Genomic DNA, 19,478 nt, shown 5'->3' on the forward strand with positions numbered 1-19,478 from the left:
AACAAGGGATGATCCCAAACTCCTCCCCGAGGATTCATCACAAAACAACAGCTCCCCACAACAGAATATCCTATGGCAGACACAGTCAGAAGAGAGAAAAGGTCATTTTATTGTGGACATGAACTGTGGGGATGCAGCAGTCATAGCGGTTCAGCCAGTGAAAATGAACCAGCACCTGCAATGACAGTCAGAAAGCTCTGATAAATCCATAAAGGCAGGAAGAGGCAGGATTTTGTTCCCCTTTCTTGGGGAACACTATTTACAAGGAATTGTTTATGGCCCAGGAGAGAGAGCTATTGCTGCCATTGGCTACGGAATGGCTCTGGGGCCTTATCCCCATGGGTAATGCCCTTAGAGACCTGTGCATGTGCAGAGATGCACAGTGCCCTGGTGCCACGCAGCAGGGCTTGATCGGGAGCCCCTGGGGAGCTGCCCTGGAGTTCTTTCCAAACCCTGCACAGCACCATCCCTCGCCGTCCCCTGTCAGTGAGCTGGACTGACTTAGAGCAGTGTCGAGAGTTGAGAAAGATGGGCAGCAGAGCATGGTACACACCTGGGCTTCCTGACCTTCTGCACCTTCCTGCATCTTTTCATTGGTCAATCCCCCAAAACTTTTTCTCTTCCTCCTCTTCTTTTCCACGTAGCTTTCACTCTCCTCTCCCCAGCCCTGTTTTCTCTTTTTGGTTTCTTCTGTTTTCCTTGTCCTGGGGAGAGCCTGCAAACCTTTCCGTCCCACAGTGGTATTAATTAGGGAGAGCCACGACCCACTGGAGTCAGTTCTGATTTTAACCAAAGCAAGCTCATTTTAGCTTCTTTCCCCTGAACAGCTCGCCAGTTCTTCTGGGTGCCCGAGGGAGTCTGCCACGCTCTCGGGGGTGGTCAGAGGCAAAGCTGGAGGTGTCTACAACAGAAATGCTGGAGTTGGCGGGTGGCAAGAGATGACCTGCAGTCATAAGCGACTGTTTGCCCCATTGCTACCTTAGCTCTCCAGAGCAGATCCCTTTAGCTGGTTTGCAGCAGCCACATCTTGCACAGACAGTCGCCCCGCCTCCCCAAAATAGACTTGATGAAGCGGGACCTGAGCAAAACCCCTCTGAAGTTGGCAGCTACTCCCCCCTGTCTTTTTGTAGGTATTTTGTGGGCATTTTGTTTGATTAAGCACATGCCTAGTTGTATTGGGTTTGCATGGCAAGGTTTTGGGGGGGCTACAGGGGTGGCTTTTGTGAGAAACTGCTAGAAGCTTCCTCTGTGTCTGATAGAGTTAATGCCAGCTGGCCCCAAGACGGACCCGCTGCTGACCAAGGCCAAGCCCATCCGCAACAGTGGCAGCGCCTCTGGGATAACAGATTTAATAAGGGAAAAAAAGTTGCTGCAGCACAGAAACTGCAGCGGGAGAGAGGAGTGAGAACATGTGAGAGAAACAACCCTGCAGACCCCCAGGTCAGTGAAGAAGGAGGGGGAGGACGTGCTCCAGGCACCGGAGCAGAGATTCCCCTGCAGCCCGTGGGGAAGACCATGGCGAGGCAGGCTGTCCCCCTGCAGCCCATGGAGGTCCACGGTGGAGCAGATATCTACCTGCAGCCCACGGAGGACCCCACGCCGGAGCAGGTGGATGCCCGAGGGAGGCTGTGACCCCGTGGGAAGCCCGCACTGGAGCAGGATCCTGGCAGGACCTGCAGACCCATGGAGAGAGGAGCCCATGTTGGAGCAGGTTTTCTGGCAGGACTTGTGACCCGGCGGGGGACCCACGCTGGAGCAGGGGAAGAGTGTGAGGAGTCCTGCCCCTGAAGAGGATGAAGTAGCAGAGACAACGTGTGATAAACTGACCATAACCCCCATTCCCCGTCCCCCTGTGCCGCTGGTGGGGGTAAGTAGAGAATTCCGGAGTGAAGCTGTGCCTGGGAAGAAGGGTGAGGTGAGGGGAAGGTGTTTTAAGATTTGGGTTTATTTCTCATTACCCTACTCTGGTTTGATTGGCAGTAAATTAAGTTAATTTTCCCTAAGTCAAGTCTGGTTTGCCTGTGACGGTAATTGGTTGAGTGATCTCTTCCTGTCCTTATCTTGACCTACAAGCCTGTAGGTCTGACAAGTCTCCCCTGTCCGGTTGAGGAGTGGGAGTGATAGAGCGGCTTTGGTGGGCACCTGGCGTCCAGCCGGGGTCAACCCACCACACTAGTGCATTTGAGAAACAGCCTTGCCAGTCTTCCTTACTATGTATTATCCCGGGGGGTGGAGGAATAACCTGGACACCCACCAGCTCTACTGCCAGGCAGAGGCACAGCAGTGACTTGGCCTCATCAGAAACCCCCTCTCCTACATCAGACACACTGTCAGTGTTTGAGGATCTGACGTACCTCTCCCATTTCAGACTCCACCACCCCATCTCCCCCTGCTTCATTGAGGACACCAAGCAGAGAGGGGGGGCTGTGCGGCAAGGCTTCTGCTTGATGCCTGGTGTCTGCTGTGACTGCAGGGATGTTTCGCTCGTCCAAATGCAGATCTAGAAAGAAAAAGCACGTGCAGCAAAGAAGTGACTTCTTGAAAGTAAAACAGCTCAAGCAAAACCCACCCAAAGCCCTACGTCACTTATGATTTCAGCCGTCTGATGTCCTGCCTGCAGTCTTCAACTCATCTTGCAGAGCAAACCATTCACGCCCCAAGAGGCAGTGGCCAAACAGGCCACAGGACAAGCAGGGCTGAGAGGACAACACTCGATGCCCAGCCATGCCAGAAATGATGCTGACATTTCTGGCATTCCCAGCCCCAGCCTGTGACAACCCTCAGTCCCTCCTCTCACCTCTGGGTCTCTCCATAATGGCTGGCGACTCCTTGGCTGCTGGTCAGAAAGAGTCAGTTGTCTCCTCCCCAAAGAGTTCCCTGCAGTTCTCCATCAGAAACTCCACCAGCACCTTCACCTGCACACATCAAACCCTTGGTCTCAACCCAGCTGCCTGAAAACGGACCAAGCAGCCTTTCCCACTCCTGACCCTTGCTTCTGCGGAGAAGGCTGTGGCTGTGGGACTGCCTTTCTGGGCAGCCACCCCACCAGCATTTGCTCAAGGGAGGAGGCATCCAGAGACCTCCAAGCAGCCAAGCTCCAATGGGCCAGGAAGGCTGCAGCCGGCTGGGCAATACAGCGTACCTTCTCAGTGACCTCCAGCATGGCCTCCAGTGGGAGCAGGTCCTCATTGGGTGGGCTCAACAGATTAGGCCCAACACAGACGGCCAGGTTGCTGCAGCTCATCTTGCTGGCAGCTGTGTTGTGGCCGATATGATGGAGGAGGGACAGCAGCCACTTCAGGAGGAGGAGATTGGCTGCAGGCAACTTCTCAGCCACCGTGAGGGAACAGGAACACAAGGTTAATAAACCAGATGTTGCCCCACAGCCATCCCCAGGCTTGCCCGAGGGAGGCGGGAGCCAGCAGCTGTGTTGCACAGCTTTCCAGGTGCTCTCAGGCAGTGGTCGGCGCTCCTGATCAACAGGCAGGCTGCTGCCCACACTTGCGCTTTCAGCTCTTCAAACTTCTCCTCCCTGCTGGTCTTCTGCATGGCTGCTACCCAGTCCTTGTAGAGGTTGTTCACGAGGAGCTTGGAGGGGATGCTTTGGAGGAAGTCCTGCAAGGCCAAGGGCTCCATCTGAGCCTTTGAACACTCCAGGCCAGCCCGGAGCTCCTCCAGCTGCAGGTCAGAAGCACTCACCTTCAAGATGATGGCCAGCAGCAGCAGCACAGGCTGGCTTCCCAGGTCGATGTCTGCCTCACGGTCCAGGGCCTCCCACAGCTCCCAAAACGCTGTCCTGCTGGCAGCTCTGTGGAATATCCCCTCTGTCAAAGGCCCTTCCTGCTGCAGGACAGCCAGCAGCTCCTGCAGGAGAGGCAGGAGGACCGTTGCTTGGCTGAGGAGCTGCCTTCCAGCAGCAGTGGTCAGAGCACTGCCCCACACCTGGCTCCTTGCTGGGGGTGAAGAGCCCAATCCCCTGTCCCCAGAGCTCCTGGGGACACCCACCGCCTCTATGGAGCATCCGGAGGGAGAGCTGGGGACCCCCTGGCCAGGCTGGCTTACCTGGATGGGATGGGGCAGTGTGCCGGCCTCCCTGCAGAGGGCTGCCAGGGACTGGCCAAAGAGTGTCCTGCTGCAGCCGGAGCTTGCCTGCCCTGGCACCTGGGCAGCTGCCAGGGTCCGACGCAGAGCAAAGGGCCAGGGCAACCCCCTCCTCTTCCTCGTGCTGCTGCTCCCTCCTGCTGCAAAGGAAAACGGAGCAAGAGCCTGTCAATGGAGACCACCAGGCCAGCGCTCCCAGAGACTGCCCTACCCTGCCTGCAGTGTGGTGCTGAGCGGTGCAGCAGGACGGGCAGGAAGCCAGCAGCTGGAACCGCGGCTCCAGCTCGGAGGCCCCTGAGAGCCAGCGTGCCACTGGAATGGCCTGGCCCAGCCCTCACCCTGCCCTCCTCCAAGCTGTGGGCAGCAGCAGAGGCTCCATGTCCCGACAGAACCACGTCTAGCAGCTGCTGTCCAGTGGGTGTCCTTGCTCCTCCAGGTCACGTCCCCCCTTAGGCTGCCCAACCTTCATGGAGACACTCAAGGGACAAGTAAGCACAGCTGAACCGGTTGCAGGAGGGCTGCCTTTCCTTCCAAAACTCACCTGGTGAGCAGCAAAGTCCCCCTCTGTTGCTAGACAGGACTGTCGGAGGCCCTTGCCTATGATCAGCCTGTAAGAACCAAGCTGCGCTTAGAGAGCAGCCCCACAGCAGAAAGGGCCACCGGCAAGCAGCCACCCAGCACCAGCAGCCTGAGCGTGGCAAAGCTAGGACCCTCTGCCCTCCCGGGCTCTCTGCCTCAGGCGGCAGGTTTCCTCCCAGCGCTGCCAGTGAGGACATGCCAGGATTCCTGGCGGCTCCCCAACCCTCTCCCGCTCCCTGAGTAGCACCACGGGACCCTCCCGCACAAGCTCACCCCACTCGCCGCAGATCCTTGGCACGCCAGCACAGCCAGAGGTAGGTGAAAGGCAGCCATTCTCACCTTTGCCTGGCCCTCCATCAGCCCCTCCAGGCTCCTGCCGCTGAATGACCTCCACTGGGAAGAGAGAAGAGGTGGAAGAAGGTGAGCAGAGATGCCTCTGCTGCTCAGCTGGAGGACCAGTGCTTGGGGACAGAGCCTGGACACACGGCATGGCGGCAGCTCAGCTCCTTCCCCAGGAGTTTGAGTGATGGGAGTCAGTCACCTGGGCTCTCTTGGCTCCTTCTAGTGTCCTGTGCACTGGGAAGGGACAGGGAGACAGCTGGGTGAGCCCCAAGCTGCCTCTTCTTTCTTGTCAGGCAGCTCTGCCTGAGAGCTGCCCACAGCTGCGGGGGCACCTCTCCCCAGCTGGGGAGCCATGTTCCCCTGTCCGGCTGCGCCTGCAGCATCCCCCTGGTTTACCCCAGCAGTGTGCCCATCCACAGCTCCTTCAGTGCCCAGGAACTGCAGAAAGAGAGGAGAAATAGCGTCAGGCCCCCCTGCCCCCCAGCCCATGGGCAGAGGCAGCCACCTGCACAGCCCTGCCCCGTGGGGAAGGACACAGGGGCAGGACGAAGCCCCGTGGAGCAGTACAGAGGCACTGCCCAAGCCCTGGCTCCCTCCGTCCTGCTAGAGCAGCTGCTTTTGCCCTTCCCTCCCGGGGACCAAGAGGTGACCAGGGTATGCAGGACATGGAAATGCCCCAATCTGTCCCTGCTGGCGTGCTGTTTGCTCCCTGCCCAGGCTCTGCACGGAGTGCAGAGGCCATTCACGGGATGGCGTGGGCATGGTTGGGAACCTCTCCTGCCCGGCCATGGGACATGGCACCACAACTCACCCAAAATTGGCAATGCAGGAGCCGGTAGGCCAGACGAACATGAGGGAGGTCCTGTCCTTATCACTGCCTTCCTCCTCCTCCTCCTCTTTTTCCTCCCCTGCCGACTCCTTCCTGCCGCTCAGCACCCACAGTGGGTCCAGGGCCAGGTGGAGCTGTGGGCACACGGTGGTGCCACATCTGCAGAGAGGAGAGGCAGGCGGTGAGCTGGAGGTGACCTCCTTGGGGTCCCTGCAGCCAGAGCCCTGTCCCCCACCTGCCGCTGGGACGGACATTGGTGCATTCAGCACCAAGGTCCCAGGGCCTGGGGCTGGCGCCAGTGTGTCCCTGCCCTGGTCCCAGAGCCAGGGATGGGTGAGAGGCAGCTAGGCTCTGAAGGTCTTACTGCAACTTGGCGAGCACCAGTTCCTCCTGGAGGAGGAGAAGGCACCTCTCGCTCCTCTTGTGGCCCCGGCTCAACTGCATGTTTGTGCTCAGCACTGGCTTGACATTGGTGAGAGCCTCCCTGCAGAGCAGAGAGCAGTGGCCATGAGAAAGGCCGCTGCTGCAGGGCCCGGCTGTGCCCGCATGTCCCGAAGCTGCAGGGAGAGCCCACCTGGAGCTGCAGCAGCAGTTGGCCTGGCCCATCCCGCCTGGGACAGGAGGACCCTCGCCATCCACCAGGGATGCGGCCCAGTTGGCGACAGCGAGGATGGGAAGCGAGGTGCCGGTGCCGGCTCAGTGCTGCTCGGCCAGATCCTGCCTCCCCCCAGCACTCCTCTGTGCCAGCACAGCTCCGTCCTGCTGTCTCTGATAGCTGTGGGCTCCAACTGAACCACGTTTCGACCCCAATGGAAACTGGGGGGGGGGGGGCCCTGGAGCGGGCACTGGGGTGGGGGTTCTCTCCAGTATGGCTATGCCTGCCTTGCACCAGGGACCCCAAAGCAGGACAGAGCAGAGGGGAAGGACCACCTCCCTCCACCTTCTGGCAGTGGTCCTTGCCTTGGGGTTCACTGCTGGCTCCTGGCCTCCAACTAGACTCGGTGTCGCTGGTCACCACCCTCTGGGCCCAGCCGCGCAGCCAGTTTTCCATCCACTGCACTGCTCATCAGCCCATGTGGTGCTTGTTTTCTTCCAGCCCTGAGGCACATCTCCCTTTTAGAGTGGCCTCGCAAGGCCATCTGCCAGCTCCCTCAGCACTTGAGGGTGCACCCCAACGGGACCCATCAGGGACTTGTGCATTTCCAGTTTGCTTAAGTGTTCTCTAATCTCATCCTCTTCCACCTGATCCTACCAGATCCTCTTGCACTAAGGGTACCTCTTCTTTGTTCCAGCCTTTCCCCCAGGTCTCCAGGGCCTGGGATGTCTGAAGGCTGGTCTTGCTAGGACCATCATGCCCCAGGATGATTGGCAGAACCTAGACCAGCCTGAAGCACAGGCATAGCCTAGTGAAGTTCAAGAGAGTTTTAAGAGGGAGAAAAATACTTCCCTAAAAATGTGGCTGTATGATGAGTTCTTGTGGCCACAGGGAACTGCGCATTGTGTCTGTTTTCACTGCCTTCTCCTGTGCTCGGTCCTGCCTTATGGTGCTCAGCAGCTATGGTCTTCACTTCTCTGTCAGCAGTTTAGTGGGGAAGCAGTGGCCAGGGTTTCCAATCAGCAGCAACGTGGTGTTGCCACCTGCTTAGCAAGGAGGTCCCTAAGCCACTGTGCCTTGGTCAGGGGGGTGGGTGGCTTTCCTTGGATTCCCCATGTCCGTGCCTGGGGCATTTGCAATCAGTCTCACGTATGTCTGCAGGTCTCCCTGGGCCACTGCGATGAGGATTACAAGTGCATCTTTTCTGTTTCCAAAATAGCAAGGCCACTTCTTGTTAGGGGACAGGGAGAAAGAGGATAAACAGCAGTCACTAATAATTTAAAATGTACGTAGAAAGAAGAGCTTTTGACATGCTGATACTTATGGGTAAAAGCCCTTTAGCAGTCTTTTTGTACATCCTCTGGTAGATGTGTTGCAGGCATGATGCCCCATGGTCATGAATCTTCACCTTTAAAATCATGAGGTTGGACTGAAAATCACAAGATTTTTAAATATATGTATATAACCATCCTTTTTATTTGCCGCTAGATTTCAGTCATTAGGAAGGTAGCCAAATTCTCAAATTGCTAGAAACTGCCTCTTTTTTAAAAAAAAAAAGCTTGAATAAAATAAAAGCTAGGTATTTGTGAAATGACAAAGACCTCAGAACTGAAACTGAAAGACAAAAGAACCAACATTATGAGATTCAGGATAAAATTGTTGAAATATGATAATACCAAAGTCCCAAATAAGACACAGCAGGAAAGACCAGCCTCTGATGCATTTGGACATTGATTCTCTGTATAAATGACTGGAAGAGCTGAAAGATTTCGAACATGAACAGCCTTCAACCAGCAAGTAATGCCTTATGTGACATGCCTTTATGTACATGCCCTTGGTTCCTGGTGCAGACTCCAGCAAACAATCGCAAGACAAATATTTCTGACACACATGTGCTCTGCACCAGACGTGCAGCAGTTCTGTGTGCGACCAAATGATTTACTCACCAAGACCATCTCCTTAAACACCAGTTTACACAATCTCTGTTACTGAGAGCCCCAGAAAACTGACTTCTCCACTGGATTCATGCACAGTCAGAACTTGAATCCCTAAGGGCAAGACTCAGACCGGAATAATTCAGGAAGCAACGAGAAGCAAGGAAGCCATATGAAATAAATGTCAAGAGGGGGGTGCTGCTCCTGGCCCTGGATTCCATCCTCCGTCCATGAAGATGTGAAAGCACTAGCCTGTGAAAGCACACAAGCATGCTAAACACCCTCCCCGCACTGTCCATACCGATAACTGTCATTTGTCTTTCCCACGGGTGAGCGTGGGAGGGCAGGCTTATGAACATTTCCACAGGTACATGGCACCCCACACTTTAGACTCAGTACACAGTGCCAAGGGAATCCATCCTCGGGACACTTTGAAGCCACACGGCAAGCAGGCAAGTACAACATCTTCCACTCTGCTCTCCAGCCCCTTGCAACATGTCGTCAGCACTGTCCTCTCCCAAGACCTGCCTTGGGCACCCACCCAGGGCAAATTTATGCAAGGCTGGGTTTGGTCTCCCAGACCTCTGCCTGATGATTTGCAGTGGCAAAGCTACAAAGGTCAAAACAACCCACCCAACCCAAATAATTGTTTATCAGCACTGCAGTTTTACTGCTGTAATTCTGAAAAGGAGTAATTCCTCTGAACTATTATATACTTGGCTCTAACCACTCAGTCAAACTTATTCCCAGACTTTCTCTCTTATTGTATTACTCAGCTTTCTCCAAGTCTTACAAAAAACAGGACTCCGGTGCCTTACCACCCAGAAACCAAAGGAAGCTTCCATGAAACCAGCAAACACCTCCCATCTTCGTACCAACGTCATTAAAAAAGCAAAACAAATCACAGAAGTTGTACAAGTCAGCCTATAAATGCAGGCGTGAGGAGAGCAATGTCAGTGGTAATGGGGCAAGAAAGGCAGGGTAATTATACCACACCAAAATTGCGATCGTGCTGCATTCCTTTCCAGTGAAGGCCAGCTAAGAATTAGATACACCTTTTTAAATCATCAAAGGGAGTGGTTGCAAGATACAAGGTGCTGTGATTAAGATGAAGTTCTGGGTTTGCCAGTTCTCAGCCATGGCCTTGGTGGCTGGGCTGGGCATGTCATTAACTGTTCCCAAACGGTGTTCACACCATGCCACTTCTTTTTAATCTTTATACAGTTTTCAGTATTTCAAGAGTCTCAGGCTCCCACTGAGCAAAGGGCTACATGAACCCAGAAATGGAAGACAATACCTATCCACAAGGTTTTTTGTACTTGGTCAACCAGTCAAGTTCAGTAACTTGTACCTCAGCGTTATTTCAGTGGAGCACAAATATTTATCATATTGCTCCAGCTACTACCATGAGGTCTGAAAGCTCAGGCCCTCAAGCATGAAACCTCAAGAGCTTCCCTGTCAAGAAGGCTGGTACAAATACTGAACAGGCCCCATTTAGTGCAGGTGATTTAACAAGGACTGCATGGGTGAGGGAACAGATTTGGTTCAGACCTCTCCCTTTTTCAGAAGAACAAGTGCAGGAGCTTAGATGGCAGGACTCACCCTGCAGCCCTTTACAAAGGGGAACCTGCTGGGAAGCTGGGTCTCAGGGAAGCTCCTCCACGGGTGGGAGGCACAGTGCTGCCCAGAAACGCAACCCTGCTCCACAGACCACCGGGCAGTGCAGAGGTAGGTAGTCCTCTTCTGCTGGAGAACGCCTCCCTAGGAGAAACCAGAGGAGTAGCCATCACACAGGCAGGACAGCGGCACACAGAGGCAGCTCAGGCTGCCTCGCCTTGTTTGTGGTGCAAACAGGATTTACAATGTCCTCCTGGGCTGTTATGGGGCGAGAGAAGAACATGGCATGGAAACAGAAAGGCACTGACTACCAGTGCCTTAAAAACACGGGGATGTCCTCCCGCATTGTAGCTTCATATTGCAGGTTGTTCCAGTCAATCTTTCCATGGCCAACAAAACAAACATTGCATTTGTGCTAGTTTTTGGAAAACACGCCAAAAAAGACAAACACAAGGCAAAGCAGCTAGCCAAATGGCCAAGTCTTGCTATTTAATTATTATGAAATGAAAAAGTTCAATTAAAACCAGCTACAAAACAAAGACATAATGATGACCTCTCTCCTCACAAGAATTCATGCTTTGGCACAAACAACTGGCTGGCCTGATTTCATGTCCAATAAATTTAATCTTATCCAATAAAGTGGCTCCCTATACAGCAGCCGAAAAGCTAAGGTGTGCTGAAAAGAGCTCTTTGGGCATCATGTAACACTGTACCACTAAATAAATAAAAAAAAGCTTAGGGAGATTTCTGTTCTCTCTTAGGCCAACAGAAAAAAAAGCACAATGCAGCTGGCATCAGCACTGGTGAGGTGAGCAGCACACGAGAGCTAACAAAACCATCAGGCTAACTCCAGTTCCTCTTTGTGATGAACTTGTGAATGCACTCAACTGGCCACTCAAAAGCCAACTGTTTCTAAAGTGCAATGGTTTCATGTTACTGCACTGTTTATGAATTCAGTCTCCTGGCAGTATTTGAGGAAGGTGCTTTCCCATGTGGTGATGGCTGACACCCAATGTTTTGGCATGAAGAAAACAGTCCAGTGGTTTTCCCATGCTGAGACCTGGGCTACAGGGATGCCTGCTGCCATTGCGTCCAGCTATGCTGGTGCAACTGAGGAAGTTGTGACTTCAGTACGTGACTTCCAGCAGAGCTGTATGCACAAACATAAGCTTCTATGAGCCATCTCCAGCTGGGCATCCAGAGATGAAAACATCCCCAAATTAGTGGGCACTACTGAAAAACCAAGTACTGAAAAAGTAACCAAGCGTCTGAACACTTGCACAATCTGTACTTACTCTCAGTAGCTCTTGATTTCTCTAATGGCATCACCTACTGATTGCAAGCGTTTCCCAATGGACATGCACTGTCATATTGAAACCCTAAACACTGCAGTGACTTAGCTTCTTCCACTCCACTTTACTCAACATAATTAATCCTCACAGTACCAAAGAGGAGGAAGGACAGCGACATTCGCCAACCCAGCCCAACGCACAGGTAAGAGGCACGAAAAGCCAAGCGACCTGTGTGAGGTCCTGCAGAAAGCGGGCCAAGCCCAGTTGCTGTGTCACATTGCTAAAGAGATGTTCATGCCACCAAATCCCAGTGGCAAGGAAGCGAGAAGAAAGCCTTCCTCAATCCCCCCCCCCCCCCCCCAGGACCCTAAACTCGTCAACAGGATCATTACAGCATGCTTGCTGGGACAAGTCACTCCTGCTGTGGTAAAGGCGAGGGATTCCTGGCATTGCATGGCAGCCTCGAGCAGGGCTGGTGGCCTCCATCGGAGCTTTGCCGTGCTCTCAGCAGAGTGGGACACCCACAGACACCGCCACGTTGCATAACTACGGACACTGCATGTAAACAGGAGCTCCCGCTCTGTAACGAGCCATCGACAGCCAACCGACTTATGCAATTACCGTGTCTCATTAGGAGGTTTGCGGGGAGGATTTCAAAGGAGCTGCCGCCTGACTTAGCCGAGCGGCTGCAATTCGCCCAGCAGCATGCTCAGCAGCCGCCCGCTGCCACGGGCCGTGCCACCCTCCGCCGGGAGAGATGTGCCCCGCCAGAGCAGCGGCCTGGGGACTCGACCCCCCTGGGGGTCCACGCCGTGGGGCAGGGCACGACGGCGCGGAGGGGAGCAGCGTGACGGTTCATTTGGGGGGCGCTGAGCCGCCTCTCCATCTCTGGAGAAGGGGAGTTAGCCTCTTGGGTAACCCTCTTCGCCGCGGTGTCCAAGCTCAGAAATAAAGGTGCTCCGAGAAATAAGGGGCGCGGGACTCCTGTGACCTCCCTCCAAGTACTCATCCCCGACAGGCCCCACGCCCCTGCCAGGGCCCACCACCGCCCCCCCTCGGCGGGGCCCGGGCCCGGGCCCGAGCGCGGCCAGGCCCGCCGGGCCCAGGTCTCCCCGCTCAGGGCCGGGCCCCGCGGCCCTACCAGTCGGGCCCCGCCGCGGGGCAGGCTCCGGAGCGGAGGAAGCGGCAGCAGCCCCCGCCCTGCCCGGCTCCCCCCCGGGCCAGGGGCTGGGCTCCCCGCCGGGCGAGGCAGAGCCGGCCACCTCCCCTCCTCCTCCTCCTCCTCCTCCTCCTCCTCTTCCTCCTCCTACTCCTCCTCCTCGCCTTCCTACTTCTGCACCGGCTCCGCTCCCGCTCCGGCTCCACCGCTGCCCCTGGGCCGCCGGGGCTGCCACACAGCCCCCCTCCCGCCCTCTCTCTCCCCCGCCCCCGCCGGTCCCCCTCCGCCCCGTCCCCAGCGCCGCCGCCGCTTCCACAAGATGGCGGGGACCGTGGCCGAGCGGGACGCGCTGGTGAGTGCCGCTTTGCCGCCTCCCCGGGGCTCCGGGACGGGGACCGAGGACGGGGCTGGGGCTGGGGCGGGGGAGGCAGGACAGGCCCCCCACGGCAGGCACCTGCGGGGTGGGGGTGCCGGGAGGGGCTCCGTCTGCCCCTGCCTCAGCGCTCTCCTTTTTACCTGCAGAAAATAGAGGACGGGCATTTAAACAACTCCCTAGGATCCCCGGTGCAAGCTGATGTGTACTTCCCTCGCCTGGTAAATCACCTTTATCTGGGGTTTTGGGGGGGGTTATTCGTTTTTTTTTTTTTAACCCCTTTAACGCCCTCCGCCCCCGGCTGCACAACGGCGGCCGCTGCTGATGCCGAGTTGACCCTCGCCACCCTCCCCCCTGTCCTTTCCAGATCGTCCCCTTCTGTGGGCACATCAAAGGAGGAATGAGGCCGGGAAAGAAGATCTTAGTTATGGGCATAGTGGACCTCAACCCCGAGAGGTAACACCCGGGCAGGGCTGCCCGCCCCGGGGGCACTGGGCCTGGGGAGGGGGCGCGGGCGGAGGCCACACGCGCACACACAAACACACATACACACGGATCCCTCCTTTCTGGAGAGGGATTATTTTTATCATTTTAAATATAGCGTGCTGATTTCTCCTTTGACCCATAGAGGGGGCATTTCTTTAAGGGATTCTGTTTCCCAACATTTCACTTGGGAGTAAAGGAGCATATAGAGCATATATATATGTATATACACACATATATGCACAACGCACATGCACACACACATATATATATGCTATAACCATGTTCTTGTCCCTGCTGAGCTTTCGGAGCATTCCCTGAATGAGCTGAGCCATCAGCCCCCTGTGCCGCTATACCGTCAGTGGTTTTAATAAGCTGAGAAATGAGACCGGTGGCATTTGGGGCTTATTTGCTTGTTTCTGGCTGAAGGAGAGCTGTTCTGTTTGTGTTGCAGCTTTGGCATCAGTCTGACTTGCGGGGAGTCGGAAGATCCTCCTGCGGATGTAGCTATTGAACTGAAAGCCGTATTTACAGACAGACAGTTTGTCAGAAACTCTTGTGTAGCAGGAGAATGGGGGGAAGAGCAATCATCTATTCCTTACTTTCCATTTATACCGGACCAACCTTTTAGGGTGAGTACCAGGATGACAGAGGCATGCGCCGTATCTGATAGAAGTGTAATTTGATCAGTTGCAACAGAACCCAAGTTGCCTCTCATGAAATCAGTGTAGCCCGCGCTTCTCCATTTGAGACACCGGTTGACCGTTTGTTTGTATTGATCAGAAGTTGTGTGGAGATCCCACTGCTGCATGTAACTGCAGGCAGTTCAGATGGGGCTGTGAACACCTGGCCGGGGTGCTATGACAAGTCAGAGGTTGTAATACTGTGTGATGAAGCGCACTTCCTGAGCTTAGTTTTATAGCTATAAATTAAAAAGTACCTCTATGTTATTAGCGCATTACAAGTTATTACTGGAGAATGTAAATACTCCATGGGACTGCCATATGTTTTGATGGTTTTTTTAATGTATATAGTGTTTGCAATTTAGTGCAGCTAATAAGGATCTTGTTCATCCTTTGTCTCCAGGGATGTTATGCTGAGGTTTACCATAGCCCTTCGTGTTAGCAGATTAAACAGCTAAGCAATAGTGGTATTCTTTTCTGAACCCTGGGATTAAACCTCCTGTCAAATTTAAGTCTGTATTCACTTGAAAATGGTGTACATGGAAATGTTGTGGTGCAGGGGATGGACTGGATTGACCTAGAAGCAGATTCCCATCTGTAGTGTTTATGGTTATATGAAGATGTCTTTGCAAATCAGGACTAACAAAGTATGCAGCTGCAGAGGGCTGCTTCTCTCTCAGTGGCTTCACAACGTTGATGAAAAAAGGCTGCATGCCTTCTCCATGCAGCTGACCCAGAAAAACCCTCCTCCTCCTCCTCCCTGCCCCTCTTATGAAACCTCGCTGGCCCCTCTGCTAAATGCCAATGCTCTGACCAGCTGCCAAACTCTTAATCCTTCTTGCCCCCAAGATAATCTCCCCCAGCCCCAAAAGCTCACCGTCTCCCCAGATGCTCGGGCTTTGAGAGGGTGTTTATGACCGGGTTTGCTGCGAATTGGTTGCGCTCTACTTGCTTCTACAAACTCTCCCATCAGAACTGGCAACACCCTTTGGTGCGTGTGGGAAATGCACTTGAAAGGGCTTGGAGGCTTGGTCCTGCTCTGGCTGAGAGGGTTATACTACCTGCTGCAGTGGGTGGTGGCTGGGCCCTCAGACAAGCCAGACGAATTACCCAGAGCATGTTTTGTGGGTGTCCCACTAACAACAGTTGACATTAGAGGACAGCAATATTGCATGTTTGGCATGAGATACTGTAGAAAGGGTGTTGTTATTTTTCTTTTTTTTCCCCTCCTTTTTTCCCCAATGCACAAATGGAATTTAGGCTCCCAATTGACTTTGTACCTTTGATGGTCTCCCTCTCAGTGAATAAATTAGACTATTAAGTGTTCTTGCCAATTACTTGTGATCCAGTCCAATTATCATTCTGGCGTGGCCCAGGGTGATCTGAAAAAATGGATCGTAAGCAGTGTTGAGGCTAACCATATCTTTTACATAACAAGGCCTAAGGCTGGATGCACCTGCCGCAGTGACACAGGAGCTACGCAGCAGCACAGGCGCTTCCCTGTTACGTGGTATGCTACCAGGTCCCCAGGAGCTTAAGCTTTCCTGGACTGTCTGCTGCCACTTATCCCAGTGCAACGTGCCCTAAGTCAGTTGGGCTTTGGCTCAGTCAGTTTATCACTGGCCCCGTTCCCATTTTTATATGCTGCAATAGCAGCAGAGTCAAGTGCCTGGAAGCAGCACTTCACTCCAGACTACAAGCCTCTTGAAATGACCCAGGATTTACATGTGGCTTCCCTGCAGATCTTCTTCTTAACCTGTCCAGACCTGGAGGTCTCTGAGGGCTAGTACGAGAAGCGTACCTTTTGTGCCCTCATATGCCTGCTTCCTGCCGGGGCAGCTCCAGCAAAGTTAACCAAAGCTTAACTACAGGGCACCTTCTCAAGCCACCCCTAACATCAGGAGTCTCCCAGCCTGTCCAAGCCTGTTCAGCTCCAGGCTTTGTTGCTTTTCTAGAGCATTCCTGCTGGGCTCTAAGGAGGAGGGATGAGCTGTGTCCCTCCCTGATCCTGTTTGTGCCTCGTGCGAACCATCTAGCTGAATTCAAGCCATCTTGCACCACATTTCCCTCACTGCAGCCCCAGTATGGAGTCTAGTCCAACAGGGAGTCCTGGGCTGTCTGCAGCCACAATAGTGAAGGCTTTTAGTTCTGCAGCAGCTCTGTGACTATGTATGGGAGGGGAGAGCAAACCCATCCCTCCTCTCATGTTCACTCCCTTCCAGTAAATTAACGGAAGTGTGGAAAGCATTGCAGAGGGAACTGCCCCCTCATTCTGCAGCAAAAAAAAATTCTGTAGCAGGGAATGCAAGTTTTGGGTTGGAAATACAATTTCTTCCCCCTGTCATTAGCAGTTTGAGTCTGTTTCTGGCATTATTCCAAGAGGCGAAACCTCCCTGATGCCAGTGGGACTGGGTTCCAGAGTCCTTCCCGCCACAACAGTGTGAGATTGGATTCATGTCCCTGTGAAGTAAGAGCAGATCCATCACGGAGTAACTGTTGTCATGGGGGCAAACTGGTCTCAGCCCTGGCTGTTAGGTGGCACATAAGTAGCAATTTGTGTAACCACGCCAACGCTACTTAAAGGCTAATGGAGTGCTCTTTGTATTCTGTGAAATAACCTCCCAGTTACACTGTGAACAACATGCTTCATCATTTTACTTTTTTACAGGTTGAGATACTTTGCGAGCATCCCCGTTTTAGAATATTTGTGGATGGACATCAGCTCTTTGATTTTTACCACCGTATTGAAACACTGTCAGCAATTGACACGATAAAGATAAATGGAGATCTTCAGCTTACAAAACTTGGCTGAGCTTGTTAGGACTGCAGATTCCAAACCGGCTCAGGTGCCATCGTCCGTTTGGAGAAGTGACAGCCAGCTCTGGACACAGCTATGGTAGGAAGGCTGCCCCGTTCCTTTTCCGCATGCAGTTCTTCACTCCTGTGCCAATGAACTGGGCTGTTGTTTATCCTAATGAAGAACATTGTTGGTTAATAGACATTGAGCCGTTTTTCTTGGATCAAAATAGCCCACCTGTGCTGGATAATCAAATTGGAATGGATTCAGAAAGACTTGCAGTTTTGTTTCAAATCTCACAGAAAGGCACTTTCTGAAATGCAGCGCTAAAACCAGTTACTGAACAGCAGTGACAACAAAAAAAAAGTTTTTCTTTTGCAAATATTGTTTCTGCACTGAAGTGGAGTAGTGTAGCACAACATAGGGCCACATGCTGATGTCCTTACCAGGGGCCTGAGCCTGGTCCCATGGAAATCAATGGCAAAACTCCCACTCACTTTAACGGGGTACAATCAAACTGTCTAGTCCTTAGTCAAGCACAATTCCTACTGATTTCTGTGGGATTTTTGCATACACCTGGGGGCCAGCTCTTCTGCTGTTGTAAATCAGCATTACCTCCATGGCTTGCAATGGAATTTTGCTGATTGCTCTGAGCCGCTGATTTGGCCCAAGGACTGTGCAAAAACTGAATGAGGGTGTGAGGACACAGCCTGTATATTTTAGTCAGGGTATTTGCATAGAATGTAGATCGTTACAAGTTTTTGCACAATGTATTGTTAATACAATTTTTAAAGCTTATCTGTAGTTTATTTATTTATACTCATTGTATGTATTATTAGTAAAAATGAACAATCTTACTGATGGTTAAGAACAGCAAAGTGTAAACATTTTGAATGTACAAAATGTCTTAGGTTCTTTGGGTAAACTTTACATATCATTCTTGAAAAAACATGTTTCCTATCAAACATTTAGTTACATTTTAATAGAGCCCTCTAGGCCCTGGGAAAACGTGGGCATGGTAGTTGGTGGGGGTGGGGGGAACTCTGCATATACACTAGAAACTGTTTTTCAGGGCTTACTAACTTTGCTGCACAGGATAGGTTTGAGTTAAAGTCAATCTGTTTTAAAAACCTTAAACAGCAAATTTGTAGGTTTAACTGTGCTTTTATAACCTGAGAAAAAGTTAAATTTGGCAGTGTCTCAGTTCAGAAAGAGAACCAGCCTCTTTGCAGGGGAGATGGGAGATTTTATGCACTTGTTTGAGAACATATTCGGCCTTTGATATGACAATTAAAACTTGTCTAGACAGCCAAGTTATTAATGCTTGAAAATCAGCTACTGCACATGAATAATAACTTTTCAAGTAGCTTTTTAAATAGTAGGTATAGCTGTATAAACACAGTCATTGTGCTACACTATAAATGAACACAGCCACTTTTCTTGACTTCTTTAGGACTAAATACACTTTTTTCCTTGGCTGCTCACAATAGACTGTAGCAGGTCTTTCTGAGTAGTTATAATCATGATATAAACATATATTTAGGCAATTTTGAAAACATGTAATATAGGGACTTTCTAAGACACAGAATACAAAAAGATCTTTTGTAGCACAGTATTTAAGAAAAAAAAAAAAAAAAAAGAGAGAAGAATCTCACACACAGAACTATGTTAAACCTGCAATAAAGCTGTGGTTTAAAGCAACCAGAACTGGAATATCCAAAGTTAAGGGTAGAATGCCAGTTGCAAAGCCTCATTTTGCGCTAATTTGGCCTGCAGTTAAGAAGCCTTAGACTGCAAGCTGAAATGCCAACTGTGGCTCTAGTCCAAAGCCTGTTGAGGTCAATCAGAGTCCTCTGAGCATAGAAGCCTGATTCTTATTTCATGCAAGTGCAAATCTCTTTGTAAAGCCAGGGGGATGTCGCTGCTGCTGCAGCCAAGTTAAGAATCAGGTTGCCACCTACAAAGTATAAGTTAAAAATGGAATTTTTAGCCTTAACATTGACATTCCCTGACTTTTCCTCCTCCTTCCAAATTAAGAGAGAACCTGTTGTTTTCCAGATGATCTTTTTATCTGGTGCGTGGCTTTTAAGTTGTACATCAGATTCTATTTGTACTCCAGATTGAATCTTGATATGAAATGTTCCTGTCTTGCTCTGTTTTTACTCTTTTACATTATACATGATGACTGTGTCATTTTCCATTGTATAAAGAATGCTGACAGTGTTTCGGTACAAAATATATTCTTAAAAATGATGATGATAATAAAAATCCAAGGGAAAGGTGCTTCTACATGAGGTGTTTGGATTTTTCTCTAGCTTGGAAATGCTTTATGGTTCCAAAGCAGATGCAGGCAGAAGATGAATTCTGTTTGGAGAGATATTTAGCACCCCCCTGCCTAGCACTTTCTCCAACTAGGTATGTAAAGCCAGGTTTGCTGATGCAGTGCCATTGCCTGAGGCTTTCCTGCTAGTCCCATGGGCCATAAGTAGGAGGCTGGAGAGAGGAAGTAGCACCATGACTCTAGAGTAGCACAAAACCAAAAGAGATCATCTCCCTTACAGCACACCAGTGGAGATTTCCCTTCCTTGCCTTCACTGTAGCCCAGAAAAAGTAATTTGGCTGACTGGAATTTTCAGCCGCTTGGGATTCCTGGTAGGTTAGCACAGCCCTCAGACTTTTGCTATCCTGCACAGG

At 52.0% G+C, this 19,478-nt stretch overlaps 2 protein-coding genes across 2 annotated transcripts; one reads left to right on the plus strand and one right to left on the minus strand.

Moving 5' to 3' along the window:
- Positions 1-88: 88 nt before the first annotated feature.
- On the minus strand, positions 89-12,477 carry LOC115345259 (T-cell activation Rho GTPase-activating protein-like). Its single transcript, XM_030023758.2, has 11 exons — positions 6,426-12,477; positions 6,216-6,335; positions 5,834-6,010; positions 5,419-5,460; positions 5,222-5,256; positions 5,020-5,073; positions 4,063-4,241; positions 3,143-3,864; positions 2,798-2,915; positions 2,355-2,500; positions 89-901 (listed from the first exon to the last, which is right to left on the minus strand). Exons 1-8 carry the CDS (start codon positions 6,455-6,457, stop codon positions 3,361-3,363), a joined length of 1,143 nt encoding a protein of 380 aa, XP_029879618.1. The 5' UTR covers positions 6,458-12,477; the 3' UTR covers positions 89-901; positions 2,355-2,500; positions 2,798-2,915; positions 3,143-3,360.
- Positions 12,478-12,491: 14 nt separating this feature from the next.
- Positions 12,492-19,073, plus strand: LGALSL (galectin like). Its single transcript, XM_030023760.2, has 5 exons — positions 12,492-12,800; positions 12,971-13,042; positions 13,189-13,277; positions 13,759-13,936; positions 16,656-19,073. Exons 1-5 carry the CDS (start codon positions 12,768-12,770, stop codon positions 16,797-16,799), a joined length of 516 nt encoding a protein of 171 aa, XP_029879620.1. The 5' UTR covers positions 12,492-12,767; the 3' UTR covers positions 16,800-19,073.
- Positions 19,074-19,478: the final 405 nt, after the last annotated feature.

The sequence above is a fragment of the Aquila chrysaetos genome, chromosome 8 (genome assembly GCF_900496995.4).
Source record: "Aquila chrysaetos chrysaetos chromosome 8, bAquChr1.4, whole genome shotgun sequence".
Taxonomy (NCBI): Eukaryota; Metazoa; Chordata; class Aves; order Accipitriformes; family Accipitridae; genus Aquila; species Aquila chrysaetos.

Bases quoted from the DNA above. Each gene is read 5' to 3' on its own strand.
- LOC115345259 (XM_030023758.2), bottom strand. From the start codon at position 6,457: ATGGGCCAGGCCAACTGCTGCTGCAGCTCCAG. The intron at 6,011-6,215 runs GTAAGACCTTCA...TCCTCTCTGCAG, and splicing joins CTGGTGCTCGCCAAGTTGCA to ATGTGGCACCACCGTGTGCC. The intron at 5,257-5,418 runs GTAAACCAGGGG...GTCCCTTCCCAG, and splicing joins TGGATGGGCACACTGCTGGG to TGCACAGGACACTAGAAGGA.
- LGALSL (XM_030023760.2), top strand. From the start codon at position 12,768: ATGGCGGGGACCGTGGCCGAGCGGGACGCGCTG. The intron at 13,043-13,188 runs GTAAATCACCTT...TGTCCTTTCCAG, and splicing joins ATGTGTACTTCCCTCGCCTG to ATCGTCCCCTTCTGTGGGCA. The intron at 13,278-13,758 runs GTAACACCCGGG...TTTGTGTTGCAG, and splicing joins GTGGACCTCAACCCCGAGAG to CTTTGGCATCAGTCTGACTT.